The 22,725-nt window shown below is 36.8% G+C and overlaps 1 protein-coding gene across 5 annotated transcripts in view; it reads right to left on the reverse strand.

The window, feature by feature from the left end:
* Window positions 1–22,725, reverse strand: part of GALNT3 (polypeptide N-acetylgalactosaminyltransferase 3) — a 47,695-nt gene that overhangs the window by 8,411 nt on the left and 16,559 nt on the right. For all 5 annotated transcript variants that reach the window (XM_084891602.1, XM_084891600.1, XM_084891603.1 and 2 more), the window contains exons 2-7: window positions 15,181–15,803; window positions 10,581–10,753; window positions 6,140–6,289; window positions 3,654–3,888; window positions 3,034–3,151; window positions 865–1,065 (exon numbers count right to left, since the gene is read on the reverse strand). In XM_084891602.1, coding sequence (XP_084747728.1) covers window positions 865–1,065; window positions 3,034–3,151; window positions 3,654–3,888; window positions 6,140–6,289; window positions 10,581–10,753; window positions 15,181–15,695 — 1,392 coding nt within the window. In that variant the 5' untranslated portion in view covers window positions 15,696–15,803. The remainder of the gene's footprint in view (window positions 1–864; window positions 1,066–3,033; window positions 3,152–3,653; window positions 3,889–6,139; window positions 6,290–10,580; window positions 10,754–15,180; window positions 15,804–22,725) is intronic.

The following is a 22,725-nucleotide window of genomic DNA, read 5'->3' on the forward strand; positions in this document are numbered from 1 at the left end:
ACACTGGGAGATGGCAAGTATTTCCTCTCTTAAAACACAGAAGGGGGTTGAGCACATATCCCACATCCAGCCAAGCTCTTACCCAACTTACGAAGTGCAATCCCTAATTAAAGTTTCAAAGGGGCTTTGCCAAGGTGGTCCCTCCAGTGTGTAGTAGAACCAGAACTTGGGGAAAAAAGGAAAAATGCTATGATACTCCTGGCTTATTCTCTGGCCACATTCTGACACCGTCTCTATCTCCAGTTCAAAAAGCCACTTAGCACATTGATTTAGGTGTTAATTACATCACCTAAGATCAGTTAAAAACAATTCCACTTAATCTTATTTTCTTTGAGAAAAAATTTGAACCAAGGCAGTTATAAAATTAAATGGTTTCCAATATTAAAAATGATATGATAGCCCAGTTGGTGTGGCTCAGTGGTTGAGCATCAGCCTATGAGCCAGGAGGTCACCATTTGATTCCAGTCAGGGCAACATGCCCAGGTTATGGGCTTGATCCCCAGTACGGGATATGCAGGAGGCTACTGATCAGTGATTCTTTCTCATCACTGATGTTAATCTCTCTCTCTCTCTCTTTCTCCCTTCCTCTCTGAAATCAAAATTTTTTTTTTCCAAAAGGATACAATCAAGGAGAATGACTAAATTGTTAAAAAGCAGTTTACTCAATTTTCCTTTTAAAAAAAATTGTACCGGCATATAAATTATATATTTTAAGAGTTAAAAAAAAAAAAAAAAAAAAAAAAAGCCAGCTTCAAAAACAGCCTTTTAAAGTATTCTGTATTTGAATTGACTCAAATAAATATAAGAATTTTGGAACTGGGGAGTGGATTTTTACTGTAATTTAATTACTTAGCTCTAACTTACTTGTTTAACAATTTTTGCTGCATCTGTGTTTCTCCTATAAAATATTTCCTTGTATTCATCCATCCAGACTTCTGCAAGGCGAACTTGGTTGCGAGCAATCACCTGAGTGCCTTTTGGAAAGGTATGAGGGCTTTTGCTGCGAAAAACATGTCCAACAACAGAGCAAGGCATAATCTCCAACTGCCCACCACATTGCCATACCTGATAATTAATGATATTTGTTTAAATTTACAGTATTTTAGGGAAATCAAAGTGTTGCTTTTAAGTTCACCTTTAAGATATTATTAAAAGCAAAATATAGAAAGAAGAGTTTTAGCACAACTTCACAGATAGTCTCTGCACCCTGTCAGTTCAGCTTAAGTTCTTAAATATAAAATCAATTTTATTAAGTAGTATACTAAAGTCAACAAAAGCATATTTTCAGAAATTTAATATAATAATTATTTCAGATTTCTCATAAAAATGAATCCAGGAATTTATTTTTTGCAAGCAATTATGCAAGCTCTAATATACACAGAAGACCAAAGCCTCTTCTGCATTTGACTTCTGTCTTCTTATACAACATATGGTTACTCTCTTCTAGCGGCCTTGGAGTAAGTAAACCCACACTCCATTATCTCTTACATATCCAATTTTTAGTGAAGACAACAATTCTAAATAGTCATTATTACCAAAGTAAAATCTATTAAATGCATGAAGTAATTGGTCATTTATAAAAAATAAAAAAAATTAAAAAAAAACCTCAAACGTATGTAGAGAGAGTAAAAAAAAATTCCTTGCATTAACTCTAAATAAAATGATAATGCACTAAATCAATATCTATCCACTTAAATATCTTGACAGTTCTGCCATAAATAATCACTAAGCAAAAAATCTAAAATAATGTTTAATAGTATGTGCTAGTATCAGGGCAAGCGATCAAATTCTCCTTTTTTCCTCTCATTTAAACAAAGAGAAAACTCAGTGATATGTTCAATTCAACAAACTGTGCTTGAGATCTAACATGTGTGAAGGGTTGGAAGTACAGAAATGAATAAAACAAGACCCCTGCCCTTAAGCAGTTCATACTTGGCTAAGATCGTCACTGCCATTATGTGATGGATGGAGTCAGAGCCAAAACTTAAATCTTCTAACTCCTAGTTCAGTTATTTTTCCACTGCATTCCAGCATAGGGGATAAAAATGAATGACAAAGTCATTGCAGAAAATGAATTCATAAAATCAAATAAGTACTCATGGAGACCATCCTAACCCTTTGTTTTGTTTCTAATATTAACTTTTCATATGTTTAGGGATGGGGAATCTCATTTAACTCAAAGGGTTAAGTTCTATAACCTTTAAAATGATACATAAATGTTTCTCCATTCTGACTCTCTTGAGAATCAACTTATTTCCTGAAGCACTAGATTTAATTATATTTATCTTGGCTGGAATTCAGTAGTTGCAAGTGCATTAATTGGTGTTATTGCCTGGACAGGCATTTAACTGATTCCTCTTGTTACATTGGCAGCAATGAATAAATATATCAAGTTACTTTTTTTTTAAATCTATTTGCACAGTTTATTTTATTTATTTTTTATTGATTTCAAAGAGGGAGAGGGAGAGATAGATAGAAACATCAATAATGAGAGAGAATCATTGATTGGTTGTCTCCTGCACACCCCACACTGGGGATTAAGCCCTAAACCCAAGCATGTGCCCTTGGCTGGAATTGAATCTGGGACCCTTCAATCCACAGGCTGACCCACTATCCACTGAGCCAAACCAGCTAGGGCTTAAGTTACATTTTTAAAGAAAATATCCAATCAGGGGCAAATAAAGGGAGTGGATTGATAATTATCAGGGGGAAAGGGATGTGGGGGGTGCAGGAAGAGACTGGACTAAAATTGTACACCTATCAATGAGGACAATGGGGGGGCGGTGAGGGCAGAGGGTAGGGTGGAAACCAGGTGGAAGGAAGCTATTGGGGGGGCGGGGAGAAACAATTGTAATAATCTGAGCAATAAAGATTCATTAAATTTAAAAATATATATATCCTATTCTAAAATTTCTAGCAATTAAATTTTAGAAAGCACAAAAAGTGAAGACAGTATACATCCATGGTAATCAGCCAATTAAAACAAACTATAGATTTTATTGTTTTATAGGTATGCTATGTTTATAAACTTACTCTGAAAGACATTTCTATATTTTCACCTCCCCAGATTTCCATTTCTTCATCATAAGTTCCAATATATTCAAAGTATTCTTTTGATATGGAAAAAAGACCTCCTGCAAAAGTGGGTGTTCTGAAAAATAATCCATTGTCAAACTGTATTATAAAAGTCCAACAAGGAAGAAGAACATCTTTACAGAACAACTGAATCAAATCCACAAACATATTAAAGAGATTCTAATTCCAAAGCTCTTACATAGATGAATAAAAACTGGAAATGCTATTCTCAAAGTCAAATTGGGGAGGGGGTATTTTTAAGTATCCTTTCTTTAAAATATTTAAAATTATTAAGTATCTTCTAACCAAGCTTAAAGATTATTAAGTAATAATTTTAAAGAAGGCATACGAGCTCACCTAATGCTAATTCTTTATTCACTAACATCATGGTAAGCACATAAATAAATGAATTCTCTGTTCCTTACATACACAATGGATGTGCTCTTTATTTTGTTAGGGTGAATTATCTTGGGGGCAATTATGATAAAAAAAAAAAAAAGCCTACATACATAGTCAAATAATTGAAATAGACATGTGTACATTTATATAGATTATGACTTTGAATACCTTCAACTTACTTAATTGGGTAGGTCTCATCTTTCCTTCTTTGCTTCTCATGATCAGGAAGGGCTTCCCAGCCAAACGAAAGGCTCCAGTCAAAATTTCCACGGTTATGGTTATTTCCATAAGGAGAAGGTTTGTTGAATTCAAATGTGTTCATATCTATGGATGCAATATCTGGACTCACAACTGCAGTGTAGTTCTCAGCGATTCTGGCCAACAAAGGTTCTAACCAACCATAAAAGCACTCACCTAAAAGGAATACAATTTTAATTAATTCAATGAAAATTAGGTGCGTTTCTCCCCCCCCCCCCTTTTTTTTTGTGAAGTGGGTTTACAGAGAAATGAGAACAAAGTCATTTGTATTTTTATAGGGGGAGGCTTATTAAAGGTTTCTTGTGAAGAGATCAAGGTAGGATTTAAAAAGTAAACAAAATTCAGTATCATTGGGAAAATTTTCCTACAGATGATGATCCGTTTTATACCTTAGAAAGGGAGCAAAATGATACCAATGAATTTATGTTTCAGATGAGGTTTTTCTCCTTCTAATGCACCATGAATCTAAGAAAGTTTTTTGCTGATCCATACCATTTATCCCCAAATGTATTCTGACTTACTTAACCTGGTCTTCCCTGAGGAAAATAGTCAAAATTTTCATTCCTCTAACTGGGTCTTAGGAGAAAGTAAGTCACGGAGTTAGAATATTATGATTTTATCGGTTGGAGAAGAAGGAACATTCAAGCCTATCCCAGCCTTAGTGGAAGGTGGGGCAAAGGGATGCTATGAAAGGTCTGGGCTCTGGTCATAAGCAAGGCTGTCTCACAAACCACACAAAGTTCAGGAGATGCTGGCATGTACAGTCCTACTCAGAGCTCCCAGCAAGCGCAGTTGGACAGTTACCGTCCAGAAGGAACTTCAAACACATTCATCCGGAGAGGAACAAGGTCCAGTCTGACATTATTATCATTTTGGACCAAGAGAGAGAAGACTGGAGGATGGACCCTTTCCTTTTAAAATCACCTCTCTTGGATTACCCTAGCTCTCTCTTCATTTTAAGTGGCTGGTATTAAGAGAATACTGGACATGTTAGCTCTAAAGAGACTCCCAACAAATCCAAAAGCCCTTCTGTGACCATTAGTGTAAGCTCACTACCTAATTTTCTGGGTCAAATACAACCAAGGGCTAGCAAATTCAGAGCTAAACACTCATACAAAAAGTAACACCCACTACAGTAAATTTAGAGATGAAGGGATGAAGTGACATTTCAGTAATACCTAATGTGTACATTAAACCTTGACTCAAAAAATATTTTGCATATTTAAAACTCGAGGCCCAGTGCACAAATGCGTGCACAGGTGGGGTCCCTTGACCTGGTTGGTGATCAGGCCAACTGAGGCCAATGGGGGCCGGGCGGCCAGCCAGGGAGGGACTGTGGGAGGTTGGTTGGCCAGCCAGAGAGGGATCACAGGAAGGCTCTAGGGTGTGTCTGGCCCTCTCACCCAGTCCCAATTGGCCAGACCCCAGCAGCAAGTTAACTTATCAATTGGAGCATCTACCCCTGGTGGTCAGTGCATGTCATAGCAACTGGTCGAGCAGTCAACCAAACTGTCAACCATAGGGTTGGACACTTAGCATATTATGCTTTTATTATATAGGATCATTGACACTAAAAACAACAACAAACAAAAACACCAAACCACACACACAAACATTAAAATAAAAAAGGAAAAAACCCCAGTAGCAACAACTAACAATGTTCATGAAAGAGATACCAGAAATTGGAAGGGGAACCATAACTTGGTACAAGGAGTGTGTGAATCCTTGGGGGAAGAAGTAGAGGGGAAGAATTGATATATACAACTTAAAAGTGTTAGTACAGGAACAAAGTCTATGATAGGGTTTGTTACAAACAAAACTTTCACTCATCTAAAATTATATGAATCATCTGGCATCCAGCCCATGTGGCTCAGTGATTGATGTTTTGATTCCCAGTCAGGGCACATACATGGGTTATAGGTTTGATCCCCAGTAGGGGCATGCAGGAGATAGCCTATCAGATCAATGATTTTCTCTCATTATTGATGTGTTTCTTTCTCTCTCTCTCTCTCTCACGCGCTCTCTCTCTCTCTCTCTTTCCCCCTCTCCCTTCCTCTCTGAAATCAATAAAAATATTTTCCAATTATAGGAATCAAGAATAAAAAAAAATAGAATAAGCATCAGAAAAAGATCCCAAGCAGGGATAACTCCCTGGGAACTGGCCACTGTAAGACATTAAAGTTGAGGAGCTTTAATCACAAAGAAGGCAAGAAATTTGCATAAGTGAAAGGAAGTCCCTGTGTATGAAAGCTATAATCTTCTTGGGCTGTCAATGTTATAATCACCAGTTGAAGAATGATGTTAAAGAAAATGCAATTAGGCATTAAAGAAAAGGCTTCCTTACCTTTGAAATTAGGGGGTAGGGGAAGGAAAAATGTTACAACCATGTCTACACATATATACTTACAGTGAGCATCTAAAAATGTGAGCGTTTCAGCTGTTGCTACTGTTGCTCCTAGCAACCGTGCAGTGATCAGACCTTTTCTCTCTCTTTGTCTGACTATTTTTACTATAGAAAATTGTTTTACATATTCCTCTAGTTTATCATGTAAGTACTCTGTAAAAAAAAACACACACACACACACACAAAAAAAAACAACCAGGATTAACTCAAGTTTATTTTCATATATGACACATGAAAGCTAATAAAGAAACCACAAGGCAATCATACCTCCACATTCATAATCATAACAGTTACACACATTTTTTTCATTAAGATGAAAATTATATATTTAACTCTTCATTGAAAAAAAGACTACACAAGAAAATCTTAACTTCTGGACTATTGTAACATAACATTATAACGTATTTTATATATGCCATGTTAAATAATTTGGGGCAAAATGAAAGACTTCAAATGGAGTGGACCCAGGAGTCAAGAAAATGCATTTGGAGATCTGAGAAAATGTAGATGGTTTCATCTGTGATTTTTTTTTTTTCAGTGCTTCAGTGGTGAAGATAAGATAGTTGCTTATTGAAAACGTAAGCATTCATAAAAGAAGTAAGTGTCTAGGAACAATTTTAGTAGAAAAACAACTTCTAAACACTGTTTTCTAAGAGTAATAGATTAATTTTTAAACACCTTCTAAGTTCCTCAGAATTAATTTTCTGAAAGACAAGCAAAATTGCAATTTTTCTTAAAAATATAATTATGGATATTTCTGCTTTAATCAGACTTGTAAAATGGAAACATTTTAAAGGTATTAATGAGGGGTTTTTTAAAAACTGGAGTCACTATAGATTCCATAAAATAAAAAGTCCTAATATTGTTTGAATTTTTTAAAAAATTATTTACCCACACCTTCCAAACTTCCTGTAAATTCTTATCCACCCACTAAATTTAGTCCACATTTACACCCCACTTTTTGTGAGGTTAAGCGCACAAAGCTGTGAAATCAGATCTCCTGGGTTCAATATATGGCACCATTATTTTTAGCTGTGTGACTGTGAGCAAGTTATTTCACCTTTTGTAACTTAGTTTCTTTATCTCTAAGATGGGGATGATAGGATTTACCCAGACAGAAGATTGTTGGGAGGATAAAATGAGAGGTTACTGTACAACTAAAACATTTAAGAGAGGGCCTAGCACGGGGCCTATACTCTGTAAATGTTGATTATCTTTTATTTTCCTATCATTGCTATTTGACTATATCTGTTATTTGATTATCTGAATACTTCTGCTGCTTTTCCTAAGCCAGTTAAAAACAGGGCCTGTGGTTTCTACTTCACAAGCTACTTACAGCAAGTAGGGACACATTTTTCCACACTGGAAATTCACTAGACAGCTCTTTGATTCAATAAGACACATTATATTAGTATGCAAAGATAGCCTTTGCCAAGAAAACCCAAATCTATTCTTAATTGCTATAGAGAATTATAAAAATATTCAGACCCTGTAGATCAAGCAATTCTACTTCTAACTTATCTGAAGATATAATTCAAAAGAAGAAAAACAGAAGTGCAAGAATATTCGTTGCAGTGTAATACAGAATAACAATGAGGTGAATAAAGGTGAATGGTTACATAAAATGCATCTAGTCCATAAGTGTCATTAAAAATAAAGTTTTGAAGGAAAAATAAATGAGCTAATAATGTTCTGTGACATGTCTGATTTCAAAACTGGATTTATGACATCAGTATAATTAGATAAACGTTCTATATTTAGATAATGATTAAAAGAGGAAAAGATTAAAATAATTCAAACAGGAAGATTATGAATAGATGTCACTTTTCATTTTGATTTCCTTTAATTCTATTAATTTTCTTTGTGCAATTAAATAATAAAGTTTCCTTCAACTGAAGACTTTTGAGAAGTAGCCTTACTGTTACCCTATTGCCTCACTACTTGAAAAAATCAAGCAAAAAAAAAATAATTATCTGTGAATCAAGTTCAAGAAACTAAAGAGGGAAAGATTTCTAAAATAAAGTGATTGTTGTTTTTTTTAAAGCTAAAACATATGAAGTATGCAGAAGTTAATCAGATGTCACTTTAAACTCTATGGGCTGCAGTCCAAAATGTAAGGATAAGAAGAAATTCAAAACAGTCAAGCAGTAAGTAAATTAGTTGATTATAACTGAGTGGTAAAAAAAATAGTCCGGGTAAGAGGATTAAAGATTCAAATCAGAGATCTGGATAAAGTGCTTAACTGTACGTAGGGGACTTGAATTATAAAACTTCCCCATTTGGCCTAGCTGGTATGTCTCAGTGGTTGAACATCAACCTATGAACCAGGAGGTCATGGTTCAATTCCCAGTCAGAACCCATGCCTGGGATTGTGGGCTCAATCCCCAGTAGGGGACATGAAGAGGCAGCTGTTTGATGTTTCAATCTCTCCCTTCTCCTTCTCCTTTCCCCTCTCTCTAAAAATCAATAAAAACATCTTTTATAAAAACTTCCCCAATTAATAAATATGTCTCACATCCAAGCAAAAAATCCCCAGGTGATAAGCAACCTTATTCCACATATATGTTAGTGTAACTTGAGACCCTAACTTCAATCCACTGATATTTTGTTTTGAAACCATAGTAGTGCTTAGAACAGTGGTTCCTAATGTGGGGCACACACCCCACAGCGGGGCAATTTGATTTCTAAGGGAGGCAATTCTAGAATGAGTTATTAACGGTCAATTTTTTGCATTTCTTATGGTTCTAGGGGCCTCATCTACAGTATATAAATATATATTGTGATATATTTACGCATTTTAGTTCTCTATTATGTTTTTGAAACTTTATTTGCTATTTTTTTATCACTTCACATTATAATTTTTTTTTTAACAAATTCTTAGTGATTTCTTCTTCAGTACTTGAACTGTCTTTTCACTCTTTTATTTTTCTCTTTGATAGATGCCATGTTTGTTGAAAGCTTGTTTAGACAAAGTTAATGGCCTTAAAGGCTTCCTCCATCTGACTAGGAGTTCATTTTGTGAATAATGTATAATCATAAAAGTGTAATGTGCTGATTAGATTGGATGTCCTTCTGGATGAAGCTGCAGCAGCGGGGGCTGAGATAGAGGCAGCCACCAAGGCCAAGCCTCTTGCACGAATTTTGTGCATCAGGCCTCTAGTAAGAATTATATGTCACAGAGGGAGCATCAGGATTTTATACTTAGGTGGGGCATGGTGGAAAAAAGATTGGAAGCCACTGGTTTAGAATTATATGTAGAAATTATTAAATAAGTAATTGTATATTAGAAATAAATAGGTTAATATTTTATGCTTTATTCACTTATTATCATTTCTGAAGTCTTGGTGCAGCTTATAATTGATGACATATCACTTAATCACTTCCCCCCCCCCCCCCTTCTTCTCATGGCACATAAAGGAATGGTTTATCTTACTACAGATGTTGCTTTGGATATGATGCAAGAATACCAACCCCATTTTACAGATGAGTAAGCAGCTAATTAGTGTTGGTGCTGGAAGTTGTCCTTAAAGAATCTGGCTCCAAACTATGATTCATTCAGGAATACATGTTGTAATCATTGAAACAATGTATATCTGTTTGGTATTTAAAATGCTTGTAATGTTGGAAAATTTAGCAAATTAGAGTATTTGTAAAATTAGCCTTGTGATTCCAATTTAAAATGTGTAATTTAGTAAGTGCCTCTTGACTTTAATTTTAAGTAGCTATGTATTAAAGAATGTGGCTAAGTTTACAAACAATATTGGAAAATTTAAGAGCCAAACTAAAACAGGATGTGATAACTCAGTGATTTTTTAACTACTTATTTATATTAATTACATTTATTTATATTAACTCATCTAATTTTCAAAACAACCCTAAGAATTATGTACTTTTTATGTATTTCCTCAATTATAAACTGCACAATTGAATACTTCTTATAATCAATAGCATCTTAGTTTAATTGGCTATGAAGAGCTTCTTAACCTAGTGGTATATAAAGTAATTATACATCATACAATAAACTTGATGAAATATGGCATTTCCCCCCACTTTACAAATAATGAAACTAAAGCCTTAGGGGTAAGGGGGAAGAGGGTTAAGTAACTTGCCCAAGTCACATAGCTGGTTAGTACCAGAGCTGGGATTCACACTAAGGAAGCCTGACTCCAGGGTCAAGTCTGTGCTCTTAGTGACTATTCCTTATAAGAAGTGTTACATTTCTGACTACAAAGTTAGGAATAATGGTGTCTTATACATTTCTAAACTGCAAAATATTTGAATATCAAAACCCTTGGATTCTACTTTCATCCACTATATATACCATCCAAGCTATTATACTCAAGCTCTGAAATGGCATCTGAGAGTACAATATAACTCAATAGACATTGGACAACACCATACAGATTTACCTGGGAAACAATCTAATTTGCATATGCTTTCTTACCATCTACACTAGCATCATCCACCAAAATGATTTCCTTCAGCAGTATGGCAGGCGTAGAATAGAGCACACTGTGGACAGTTCTAAGCAGCGTGGACCATGCTTCATTATGAAAAACTATTATGACACTGGTGGTAGGCAGGGGAGGACAGCGCTTAAATTTTTGTTCGATACATCTAGAAAAAGTCAAAGTAGAAGAATAATTATGAATTTTATTACTTTATTTCACAGCTATGCCATTACCAAAATTATTATTTAACCTTTATCACTATAGAAATAATAGTGAATAATTTTTTGTTGTGATTTTTTACTATATAAGATGATCTTAATGCTGTGTAAATCTAAGTAGAGCAAAACACAATACTTTACAAGACCTAGATCATGGCCACTGATATGTATTGCATGTTAAAGATGAGAACATGCTATTGTAAACTTTTCAACAGTATAACTTTACATTCAAATAACATTTTCAATAAGGAAAATAACCGACAAGTAAAACCACCTGTAAAAATGACAAATACTTGTAATTGGTCAAATAAAAATCAAGTTTTCTTCCTTCCTTCTGGAAATCATACATTTTTGTTTGTAATTTTTAAAACTGCAATGTAATTAAATATTTGTATATGTACAGATTATCTTAAATTATATACTTCCCTAAGTACATAACATTTTCCAAGTTTATTTAATCAATTTACTTAATCAATATTTGAACCAATAGGGGGAAAATAGCATACTATAAAGCTATGCATAATTTGTATTATTCAGCAAAGATTTTGCTCCAATTATCCAATCTATTGTTTAATTAAATGAGACTAGGCACTTTAAATATTTTTTAAAATACATTTATAAATTTAAAATAAAAGTCCTAAATCCATGTTATTAGTCCTGTGCTCTGTTGCCATATGAAATATTGATAGGCACAAGAAGAGGAATGCTAGTAATTTCTGACTGGCTAATGGCACTGTGCTACCCATTAGCTATAAACATTAGTTAGAAATTGATTCATTTTTTATAACAAGGTCTTTCTCTGTGGAAATTGTCTCATATGAAGCATCGGAGTGTGGGAGGACCTGTACAGCCTCCAGTCCCTTGGCCTACTGAGTTGAGGTGAAGATCAAATGAAATAGCATACAGAAGAGGGCTTCAGAACATTGTAAAATCAACGGAGTGAACTTGGAACATATGGAAAAGATATATAAGTTTATCTTTAAGTTCACTTAAAAACCATAAATGGTTGTATAATTTCAGACAACAGAGTACAAAAATCTCCCACACAATCAAAAGGCACTGCAAGTACAGTGTGTGAACAAGTGCTGGTCAAACACAAAGAAGAGGAAGTAAATCATTCACTCATGGAGATAAGGGCCCAGAGCACTTTTGTCACTCTGCCAGGGCCGATGGGGAAACCAGAGCCTCCAGTGTGGTACGAGAGGCCTGGGACTGCCACCCTGGAAAAAGGTATCCTACAAACTCTCATTAAGCACTTCTATATCCAGACCTCAATATGTATGTGCCTTAAGATTTTTTTCCGAGAGGAGGTCTTTAGGGTGCAATATTTGAAGTTATAAAAAAAAAAAAAATAGTCTGGGAATAAAGTATTGAGAGGGTATCAATACCACAAGATAGAAAAAATAGAGGAATTGACTGAAAGTGATTTTACTCTAGTGCATTTGTTATTTCCAAGTGTAATATACATATACACTGAGTGGTCAGATTATTATGATCTTTAAATGCATAATAATCTGGCCACTCAGTGCATGTATATATATTAGAGGCCCGGTGCTTGAATTTATGCATGGGTGGAGACTGGCCAGCCTGGCCAGGGGGAGGGGACATGGGTGGTTAGCTGGCCTGCCTGCTGGTCAAACTCTTGGTTGAGGGGACAATTTGCATATTAGCCTTTTATTATATAGAATATACACTGAGTGTCTAGATTATTATGAGTTCAGAGATCATAATAATCTGGCCACTTAGTATTCAAGTCAGAGCAAATAATCACATTCATCCTCATTGATAGATGTAAGCAAGTTATTTATTCTAAATTGAATTTTGGATAAACTACCAATTAAAAATAATATCCAAACATAAACTACCTCTTCCTCTATAGTACTCTTAATTACACAGAAATAAATAACTAAATATAAGCTTGTATCTTCAGACATAAAGGTTTATAAGCTAACATAAACTATAAGTAAAAATTATGGAAAACTCCACTTTATATATATTTTCTTTTTTTAACAACAACAACAACAAAAAAAACCTTATGATTTCCTGTCTTATAAGTATTATGGGAAGAGATTTTCCAGATTAAAAAAACAGGTTTCCCTACATTTATTTGCCATGTGACTAACTAATGTAATATTAATCAAGAATTACAAAAAGGTCTTGAAGATTTAAAGTATAAATCTTTACAAAAACTCACACTAATAAAATGTTATCGTTTTAATCTTACAATGCTTTCCCTTGGTTTAATTGAGGCTTTATTTGCTTAACTGATAATCACTAATATCAAAAGTGTCATGTCATATCATTAATGCAAGTGGTAATGAAATTTTACAATATTACTTCATAAACCTTATTTATTTGGAAACAATTAGCATGTTAAGCTTATGCTTTAAAAACTGTTTCATATGTCATTTAAAGTCATGAAATTAAATTAACTTGCCAAAGAGACTGCATATTTCTAGTCATGTCATTTGAAAGATTTGGCATATAGGAAAGTGCTTAATCAGTTACATCTGATTTTGGGAGAAACTACACCTATATTTCTAATGAGCAAAGAAAAGATTGGGAATTCTTCAGAAAATGTGTTCCTTAAGGTTAAAGTAGCAAAGTATTAAGTCTTTACCAACTCTTCACAGTCACAGGTACCCATTCCTAGCCAAAAAAAAAAATAAAAATAAAAAAAAAATGTTCTTTACATGCTTTTTATTTCCCACTTACTTAATGATTAACATTATAGAATACTACTAAATATTATATGGGGGGAAAAGTTTATCTTGAGCTGGCATTGATTATAATGCTAAAGAATAAAAAGCATGTTTCTTCATTTGTGATGTGAATTGATTTTTCAGTCAAGACCTTTCTCCAAATCAGTGAAGTGCAATACTACATTTTAACTTAACATAAAAAAAAACAGCCCTGTTATAACAGCTAAAATATTTGTTAGACATTCATTTATTTATTTACACATTCATTTAATATGATGAGCAACCCAACTTTGAATCACACAGATTATAATACAGTGACAGCCCTGGATGGTGTGGTTTAGTAGGTTGGGCATCATCCCATGCACCAAAAGATGATGGTTTGATTCCAGTCAAGGCACATACCAAGGCTGTGGGTTTGATCCCCAGTGAGGATGAGGGTGAGTTCAGGAGGCAATTGACTGATGTTTATCATGCACCTTTCTCTCTCTCTCTCTCTCTCTCTCTCTCTCTCTCTCTCTCTCTCTCTCTCTCTCTTTTTCTCTCTCTCTTTCTCTCTCTCTCTCTCTCTCTCTTCAAAAACATATCCTTGGGTGAGGATTTTAAAAATTAAAATAAAAATAATACAGCAACAAAAATTTAATCTACACAACTTCAACATTAAGAAACTCATAGTTGGAGCAGGTATTTATGATCAGATCATAAATATAGAAAAATATGAATGAAGCAATAAACCTAAGTCCTTTTCTTCAGGTTCACTTCCAAATATATTTTTATTATAACCAGAAACCAAAATATAAAGGCACTGCTTGGTTACACTTTTTCTGTCTTACAATTTTAACAAATCTATTGATGGTTTGAAAGTGCTAGAAATTCATTTTAGCTATTTCAGTTCAAATAGAACATTTGGCCACTACCTTAAAGATAACAAAATGGTTCATTAACTAAGGACAAACAGTATAAAGGAAGCTGGAGGGAAACTTAAAATACTATATACTTGAAATAAACATGTAAGCAAAGTGACAATAAAAAGCAATCTTGATTTCTCAGAAGCTAAAGGGAAACAACTTTATAATACTGGGACTTATTCAACAAAACTCTAGAGAAAGAATCATAGTTGAATTACTAATTATAACAATATTGTCCGTTAAAAGACAGGTTATAAAACAGGGCATTCTGAAATATAATGAAACATAATTATAGTACAGAAAGTAACCACAAAGTCTGTGACTTAATTCATAAAATATTGTTATCTAACAGCTCCAAAGTCTTGGCATATTTTTTAACCATTTCTTTTCTACAGTAATACACAGAGGAATGGAGACAACTCCCACATTTTCCATAAAAACTGTCCCACATTTCTTCCTTAATAGATGAGGAAAACAAAAGCGTTTCAAATAAAGAATTTGTAATTCTATAGATGTCAGATCTAGAATTCAGTGTTCTAGTTCCTAAGACAATAACTTTTCACATCTTCAATGCCTCACCAGGAATAGATACGACTATCTGGCCTCAATAATAAAAATTTAAAAAGTAATTAAAACTGGTTAAGTAAATGATAATTGGTGATTTCTTTTCCCCTTAAGGTGGCTAAAGAACAAGCAAATTCCTTAGTAACAGCCCTCCCCTGCAAGCCCTGATGATAAACAGAAGACAATGAATATTCTTCAACATACTCAGGAGGTCGAGTGTCTGGTCCAAGGTCTCGGTGTAAAGAAATCCTGTCACTTGCAAAAGCATTAAAGCAGTGTTTTGTTTCTCCACGGTCTTTTTCCTTCTGCTCTTCAACACTTAGGCTGACTATCTTGAATGCTCTACCAGAAGCACCAGGTGCATTAGAGTCCTGAGGTGGGCGGTCAAGAACTGGCTTCAGTTCTGCTGCTGTGTAATATCCTTGCAAACAAGGTCTCTCGCCAGCATCGACGCTTTGCCTGACAGGTGCTCCTATTTGCATTTTTGGCATGGCATCTTTAATATTGTGTACAGCTTCTAGCATTAAATCAAGCATCTTGTTTTTGTTTTTCATGTTCCTTTCCACCCTTGATTCCTCTTCGGAATGTTGAACACTTACTTCTCTTTGCATTAAAATCAAAAATATTATAAAGAAAAAAATTACTGTACCAAACTTCCAGAACTTTTTATAATAATGTCTTTTAAGGTGTAATTTCACTAGTCGCTTTAGTTGAGTCATTCTGACATTAAAAGCTTGTCACTTGACAAATTACAGTTATAGTTTCCGCTTTTACTTTATTTTTTATCATGGATTAGCTGGCAAGCAGGTTTCATTAAATGGTAATACCTATAAACAGAAATGATAAATGACATTAGTAAGCTATTCATCCCTATCAGCATGCTTCAATTCACTCATTCAACCAACAACTCAACATGAGCTACAAACAATATACTTTCATCCTATGTAATAAGAGGGTAATATGCAAATTGACTGAACAGTGGAACGACCTGTTGCTATGATGCACACTGACCACCAGGGGGCAAACGCTCAATGCAGGAGCTGCCCCCTGGTGGTCAGTGCATTCCCACAGGGGGAGTGCTGCTCAGCCACAAGCAGGGCTCACAGCTGGTGAGCACAGTGGCAGTGGTGGGACCCTCTCCCACCTCCACAGCAGCGCTAAGTAACAGCAAGCCAAGTGGTAAGAAGCAGCAAGCAGGCAGGCAGTAAAGAGCTAGGGATCCCAGACTGTGAGAGGGATGTCCGCCAAGGGCTCCCAGACTGCAAGAGGGTGCAGGCTGGGCTGAGGGACCCTTCCCCCAGTGCATCATGCACTGGGACTCTAGTGGTTAGTAAGAATACAAAGCTATCTTGCCCCCAGAGAAATTATACTTTTGGAAGAACACAACTATAATTAACCACAATCTATTAGGACTAAAAAATATTAGGGCTCTAGCCAGTTTAGATCAGTGGATAGAGTGTCAGCCTGCAGACTGAAGGGTCCCGAGTTCAATTCTGGTTAAGGACACATGCCCGGGTTATGGGCTCATTCCCCAGTAGGGGGCGTGCAGGAGGCAGCCAATCAAGATTCTCTCTCATCATTGATATTTCTTTCTCCTTCACCCTTCCTCTCTGAAATCAATAAAATATATTAACAATAAATAATAAATAAATATTAGGGATTTTTCTCCAGTGAAAAATTAATACACTGTTGTCAAAACCAGTTTGGCTCAGTGGATAGAGCATCGGCCTGTGGACTAAAAGGTCCCAGGTGCGATTCTGGTCAAGGGCATGTACCTTGGTTGTGGGCACATCCCCAGTGTGGGGTGTGCAGGAGACAGCTGATCGATGTTTCTCTCTCATGGATGTTTCTAACTCTCTATCTCCCTTTCTCTCTGTGAAAAATCAATAAAATATATTTTTTAAATACATCGTTAACTCTGGCAAATAGCTATTATATAATATGCATAAAATTACTTTTAAAAATATATTTTGAGTCTAAAATAACAGGTGTCTTAACTTAATAATCAAGGGGGCAAAGGATTTCATTAAACTGATTATAAAGAAAGGGAGAATCCATAAGAAAGCAAAGGTATACTGATGGGCACTATCAGCCATTCATTCAAAATACTGCTTTTTTTTTATGAAGTTTGCCCATAACCTATGAACTTTTATTCCAACTAAACTAATTAATATTAAAAAGCAGCATCACCAACAAGTAAACACATTCTGGCAGATTTGCTGACATGACAGTACTTTGAATTCTGACAAAACTAATTAAAACTAGAACATTAAGAGCATCTGCTGTTATAAAATAGCCATTTTCAAATACAAAAATACATCACACAAAATACAAAACCTAGTAGGAAAAAAACAAAACAAAACAAAACAAAAAAACCATTAAGCTTTACTTGTAGTATTTCTAAAGAGACAACAGAGATAATCAAATTATAAAAGCAGCATCGGCCTGATAAAATACTGCTTGCTGCTGACCCTAAAAACAGAACAACATGTTTACTAAACTCTAATATAGGCAACCAGGAGCAAAAGAAAGGAGGGGGAGAAAAAAAAGCATTCATGACAGGCTGAATCACAGTGAGGATTTATTTTCTTCATGTGCTTTAAAAAAAAAAAATAATATGAAAGGGTTTTATTGTAGTACACAATTATATGCCGTTCACCACTATAATTATTCAAGTAATTTATATGGGTAAGACCTGTCCTCCCTAAACATATTTTAAAGAAAATAACATTTATAAAAGTGAAAACTAACTTTGACATTTTATTCCCTTTATCTTCCAAAGTTATCATTAAATCCTACCTAATAAGAGTAATATGCAAATTAACCATCACTCCACTACCCCACAAGCCACACCCACCAGGCAATCAGAGCAAGTATGCAAATAAATCCAACCAAGATGGCTACAGCGACAGAGAGTAGGAGGGAGGCTTGGGCTTCCCAGGCAATGGAGGAAGCCAAGCTTTCCGCCTGCCCTTGCTGGCTTAAGCCTCCACTCAAGGCCACAAAGTTTCAATTATAGAAGGTAAACAAACCCAAACAGAAATGGCAGGAGCTGGAAAGAGCGGGAGGCTAGGGTTGCACCCCCCACAATGGAAGAAGCAAAGCTCTCCACACACCCTGGCCGGCCCAGCCTCCACTCCAGTCTACAAAGTTTCAATTATAGAAGATACATAAATCCCATCAGAAATGGCTGCCGGCCATGGAATGAGCAGGAGGCTTGGCTCTGCTGCAGGCTACAAAGTTTCAATTGTAGAAGGTAAATAAATTCCAGATACCAGAGCTTCCATTTGGGTCGCCAGGGGGGCATGGCTGGCCTGCATACCACCCCAGGCCCCTCGCTCAGGCCGGCCCCACACCCCAAGGGAACCTCCACCCTGATCCGGGACACCCTTCGGGGCAAACCAGCTGGTCCCCACCCAAGCACCGGGCCTCTATCCTGTCTAATAAAAGAGTAATATGCAGATTGACTATCACTCCAACACACAAGATGGCTGCTCCCATGTGGTCCAAGATCCTGCCCCCATGTGGACACAAGATGGCCACCACAAGATGACCAGCAAGGGAGGGCAGTTGAGAAGGATCAGGCCTGCAAGGGAGGGCAGTTGATAGGGACCAGGCCTGCAAGAAAGGGCAGTTGGAGGTGATCAACCCTGCACAGGGAGGGCAGTTAGGGGTGACCTGGCTGGCAGAGGAGGGAAGTTGGGGGCAAACAGGCTGGCACGGGAGCAGTTAGACATCCATCAGGCTGGCATGGGAGTGGTTAGGGGGTGATCAGGCTGGCAGGCAGAAGTGGTTAGGAACAACCAGGAAGGCAGGCAGGTGAGCAGCAGTCCTGGATTGTGAGACGGATGTCTGACTGCCCGTTTAGACCCGTTCCCGGTGGGATTGGGTCTAAACGGGCAGTCGGACATCCCTCAAGGGGTCTCAGATTGGAGAGGGCGTAGGCTGGGCTGGGGGCCCCCCCCTGCATCCCCAGGCACGAATTTCGTGCAACGGGCCTCTAGTATTTATATATTAGAAATGATTAGTAGATGTAGGGTTTGTCATTCTTGTATTCTAAAATCTTTACACATGCCAATCCAAAATGGTCATTTGCTAATTATAAAAGCTCCAAATCACAGAAAAAGAGAAAGGAATATCATGAAATAGTTTTTTAAACCTAGAAAAAATTAAATCTTCTAAATTAGAAATCTGTATAAAATTCTAAAATGTAGGAAAAAATGACTTTAGGTGGTGGGTACAAAGTGCAATATACAGATCTTGAAACACAGAAACCCACACCTGAAATCTATATGATCATGTTAAACAATGTCACCCCAATAAATTAAAGAAAAAGAAACTCAGAGCCCTGACTGGTTTGGCTCAGTGGATAGAGTGTCAGCCTGCAGACTGAAGGATCCCAGGTTTGATTCCAGTCAAGGGCATGTACCTTGGTTGTGGGCACATTCCCAGTAGGAGGCAGCTGATCGATGTTTTTGACACTCTCTCTCCCTCTCCCTTCCTCTCTGCAAAAACATCAATAAAATATATTTTATAAAAAAACAGAAACTCAGGGACCTTCTAGTCTAAAAAATATATATTAATCTATATATTCTACTGTACATGTAGGCCTTACAAAAAGGCATTAATAATCAATAAAAATATCCACAAAATGATACTTTGAAAGGCTAAAACTCTATGCCTATGAGAATGGGTTAAAAGTCAATGGATTATTCTTAGGGGTAAAATACGCTTTCATCTTGCCCTGGCCAGTGTGGCTCAGTTGGTTGAGCATTGTCCTGTGCACAGAAAGGTTGCTGTTTCCATTCCCAGTCAGGGCACATGTCCAGTTTTGGCTCAGTCTCCAGTAGGGGGCATGCAGGAGACAGCCATGTCGATGTTTCTCTCTCTCTTCCCCTCTTCCTTCCTCTCTCTTTAAAATAATAAAAACATATATTTAAAGAAAAAAAATATGCTATCATCTCAACAGAAAAAAAACTGAAATCTCACAAATTAAAATAATCTAACTACAAAGCTGTGGCTTCCAGTTATCTATCAATAGACTATGGCATCTCAAACTCTAATGTGACAACGAAGCACCTGGGGATGCTGTTTAAATACAAACAGGTGGGGAAATATCAAGATAAGATCCATCTTCATAGCCGTGGCTGTCCCTCCAGGTGGAAAAGCACACACTGCAAGAATGTTAGTTTAAAATTCCAACCGAAGCAATCTTCTAACGCAGTGAAAAGCAGAACACTTCATAACTGCATGTGAAGGTACCATTTAATAAAATAAGAGGATAGTGATTCTTTCCATTTCTTGTTTCTATATTTGTGACAATAAAACTTTACAGCTCCAGGGACTTAAGGTCTGGTTCCAACTGATGTTAATTGGCACAATGCCTAATTGGAGTATGAAACTTGCTTGATACTGAGTTAAAGCATGCTGTAAAAAGTTAAAGGTAACCACACAAAGCAAAAAATTACAAAATTACAATCCCAAACCCTAGCATAGCTGGTAAATTTTTAAAAGCGCACTACTGTGAATTAATATTCATTAATTCTTTGCCACAGATTATCATCTGGATCCACTAACTGAACAAGGAATATCATGAAACAGTTTTTTAAACCTAGAAAAAAATTAAATTTGAAAACAAAACAAAACCAACAAAAACAAAAACAAAAAAAACAAGAACTGGCCCTGATAATAAACCCTTAAATTCTTAGGCAGGAATTTTATCTGCTGGTGAAATGTTGGGAATGGAGAAGTGGCAGGAAGTGATTTCTGCTTATATTTCTTGATGGAGTCAAATTTCATGGTGATTTGCTACTGCGGTTTGTTAGTTTTGATTACGTTTAAGTCCATGTTCATTCACGTTCTTGCCATCAGTTCTTCTGAGCATGAAGTGATCTACAGATGTATGACAAGGGACAAACAATGATGCAAAGCGAACTGTGTTGAGACAGCCACATGCTATCTCACAGGAGGCAGCTGCAGACATACCTCAAAGACCCCCTGCTAAAGACAAAGCAGAGTTGCGCCAGGTGGCTGGAAAATGCCACCAGCAGACAACTAAGGCACCTACTTGTCATAAAATAGGATGGTTTTTTGAACAAAGGTTTCTTCAGATTATGAGACAAAAGGCCCTAGTGACAGAGTTTGACCTCCATCAATTATGAGGCTCGGGTTTTATTAAACCGAAGGGCAAGGTGAGACATCCAATGCTACACTTGGTCAGATAAACATCTTTGAAGGTGAAAGGTCGAAGGCAGATCGTGATTTGTGGACCAGTCAATTCTACAGTTCGGTGCAAGAAAGGAATTATGGAGTTACACTAACCATGGAGGGCAGGGGGAGGGGTTAGAAGGGGAGCTCACATACTCTCTTCTCCTGCTACCTCTGTACCTGTGAATGAATTTCACATAACATAGGAAATATATATTGATTACTTATGACATATTAGAAAATAGAGGAATTTTGAGGTGTGATTGGAGTGGTTCCACAGACTATTCACTTAATTAATATTTCCCCCCCAGGCAGAAGCACTGAATTTTAAAAAAAAGATTTGTCCATCTAACTAGTTATATTACAAGTATAGTTGATGGCTTTTAGATTAGTAAGAAGACAGAAATTGCACAGTGATTTGAGCAAGGAAAGTTTAATCTATTATTAATTGAAGGTTAGAGGACTGGAATTGGCTAGTGAGAGTTAAAGAAATTCTAGAGAATACGGGAATGCTGGATATAAGGGCCAACCACTACCCCTAAGGCTGAGATGAGGGCCCAAGGAAGAGCTCTCCCCGCTCCAGGGCTGAGGCCTAACAATTGCTACAGAGAAGGCATGGTGCTGGTTCCCTGACAGTGGAAAAGTCACTGAGCTGCCTTGCTTGGTGAGACTTGCAAGTCTTGGAAGGAGCCCTTCACAGGGAGTTGTCAAATCCCAGGACAATTGCTAGGTGGTGCTGAGGAAAACTGCTAGCTACTGGTGGAACCTGGAGTTGAGAAGCTGTCCTCTGCAGGAGTCTAGTGCACTTGCATATGCATCTTGGGCCAACATAGCTCTAGGCTGGCACCAGGGATAAATGCTGAGCAGCTGGCTCCCTAAACACCAGTATGGAGGCCCTACTGAGAGAATAGAGCAGTGGTCGGCAAACTCATTAGTCAACAGAGCCAAATATCAACAGTACAGCCATTGAAATTTCTTTTGAGAGCCAAAATGTTTAAACTTAAACTTCTTCTAATGCCACTTCTTCAAAATAGACTTGCCCAGGCCGTGGTATTTTGTGGAAGAGCCACACTCAAGGGGCCAAAAAGCCACATGTGGCTCACGAGCCGTAGTTTGCCAACCACTGGGATACAGCATCACCCTTCAGACTGAAGGGTCCTGAATTCGATTCCAGTCAAGGGCACATGTCTAGGTTGTCATGTGGGGGCATACAGGAGGCAGCCAATCGATGATTCTTTCTCATCACTGATGTTTCTCTCTCTCTCTCCTTCTCCCTTCCTCTTTGAAATCAATAACAAAATATATTTTTTAAAGAGAGAAAGAGTATGGGGAACAGTGACCTGGGCTAGAGAATAGGTCCATGATGTCTGTGGCCCCAGAATATGACATCACTGCTGCCCAAGTCAAGCTCTGGAGAAAGTGAAGAAGCAGGCAGATGTCGACTCCAGAGAATGCAATTAGACTGGAGAACACTGGTGGCTGAGTAGTAGAGGAGAAGATATGCCATCAAGAACCTCGCCAGTGAGCCACTCTGAAACCAAG

This window comes from Pipistrellus hanaki, assembly GCF_964339955.1.
Source record: "Pipistrellus hanaki genome assembly, chromosome: 8".
Lineage (NCBI taxonomy): Eukaryota > Metazoa > Chordata > Mammalia > Chiroptera > Vespertilionidae > Pipistrellus > Pipistrellus hanaki.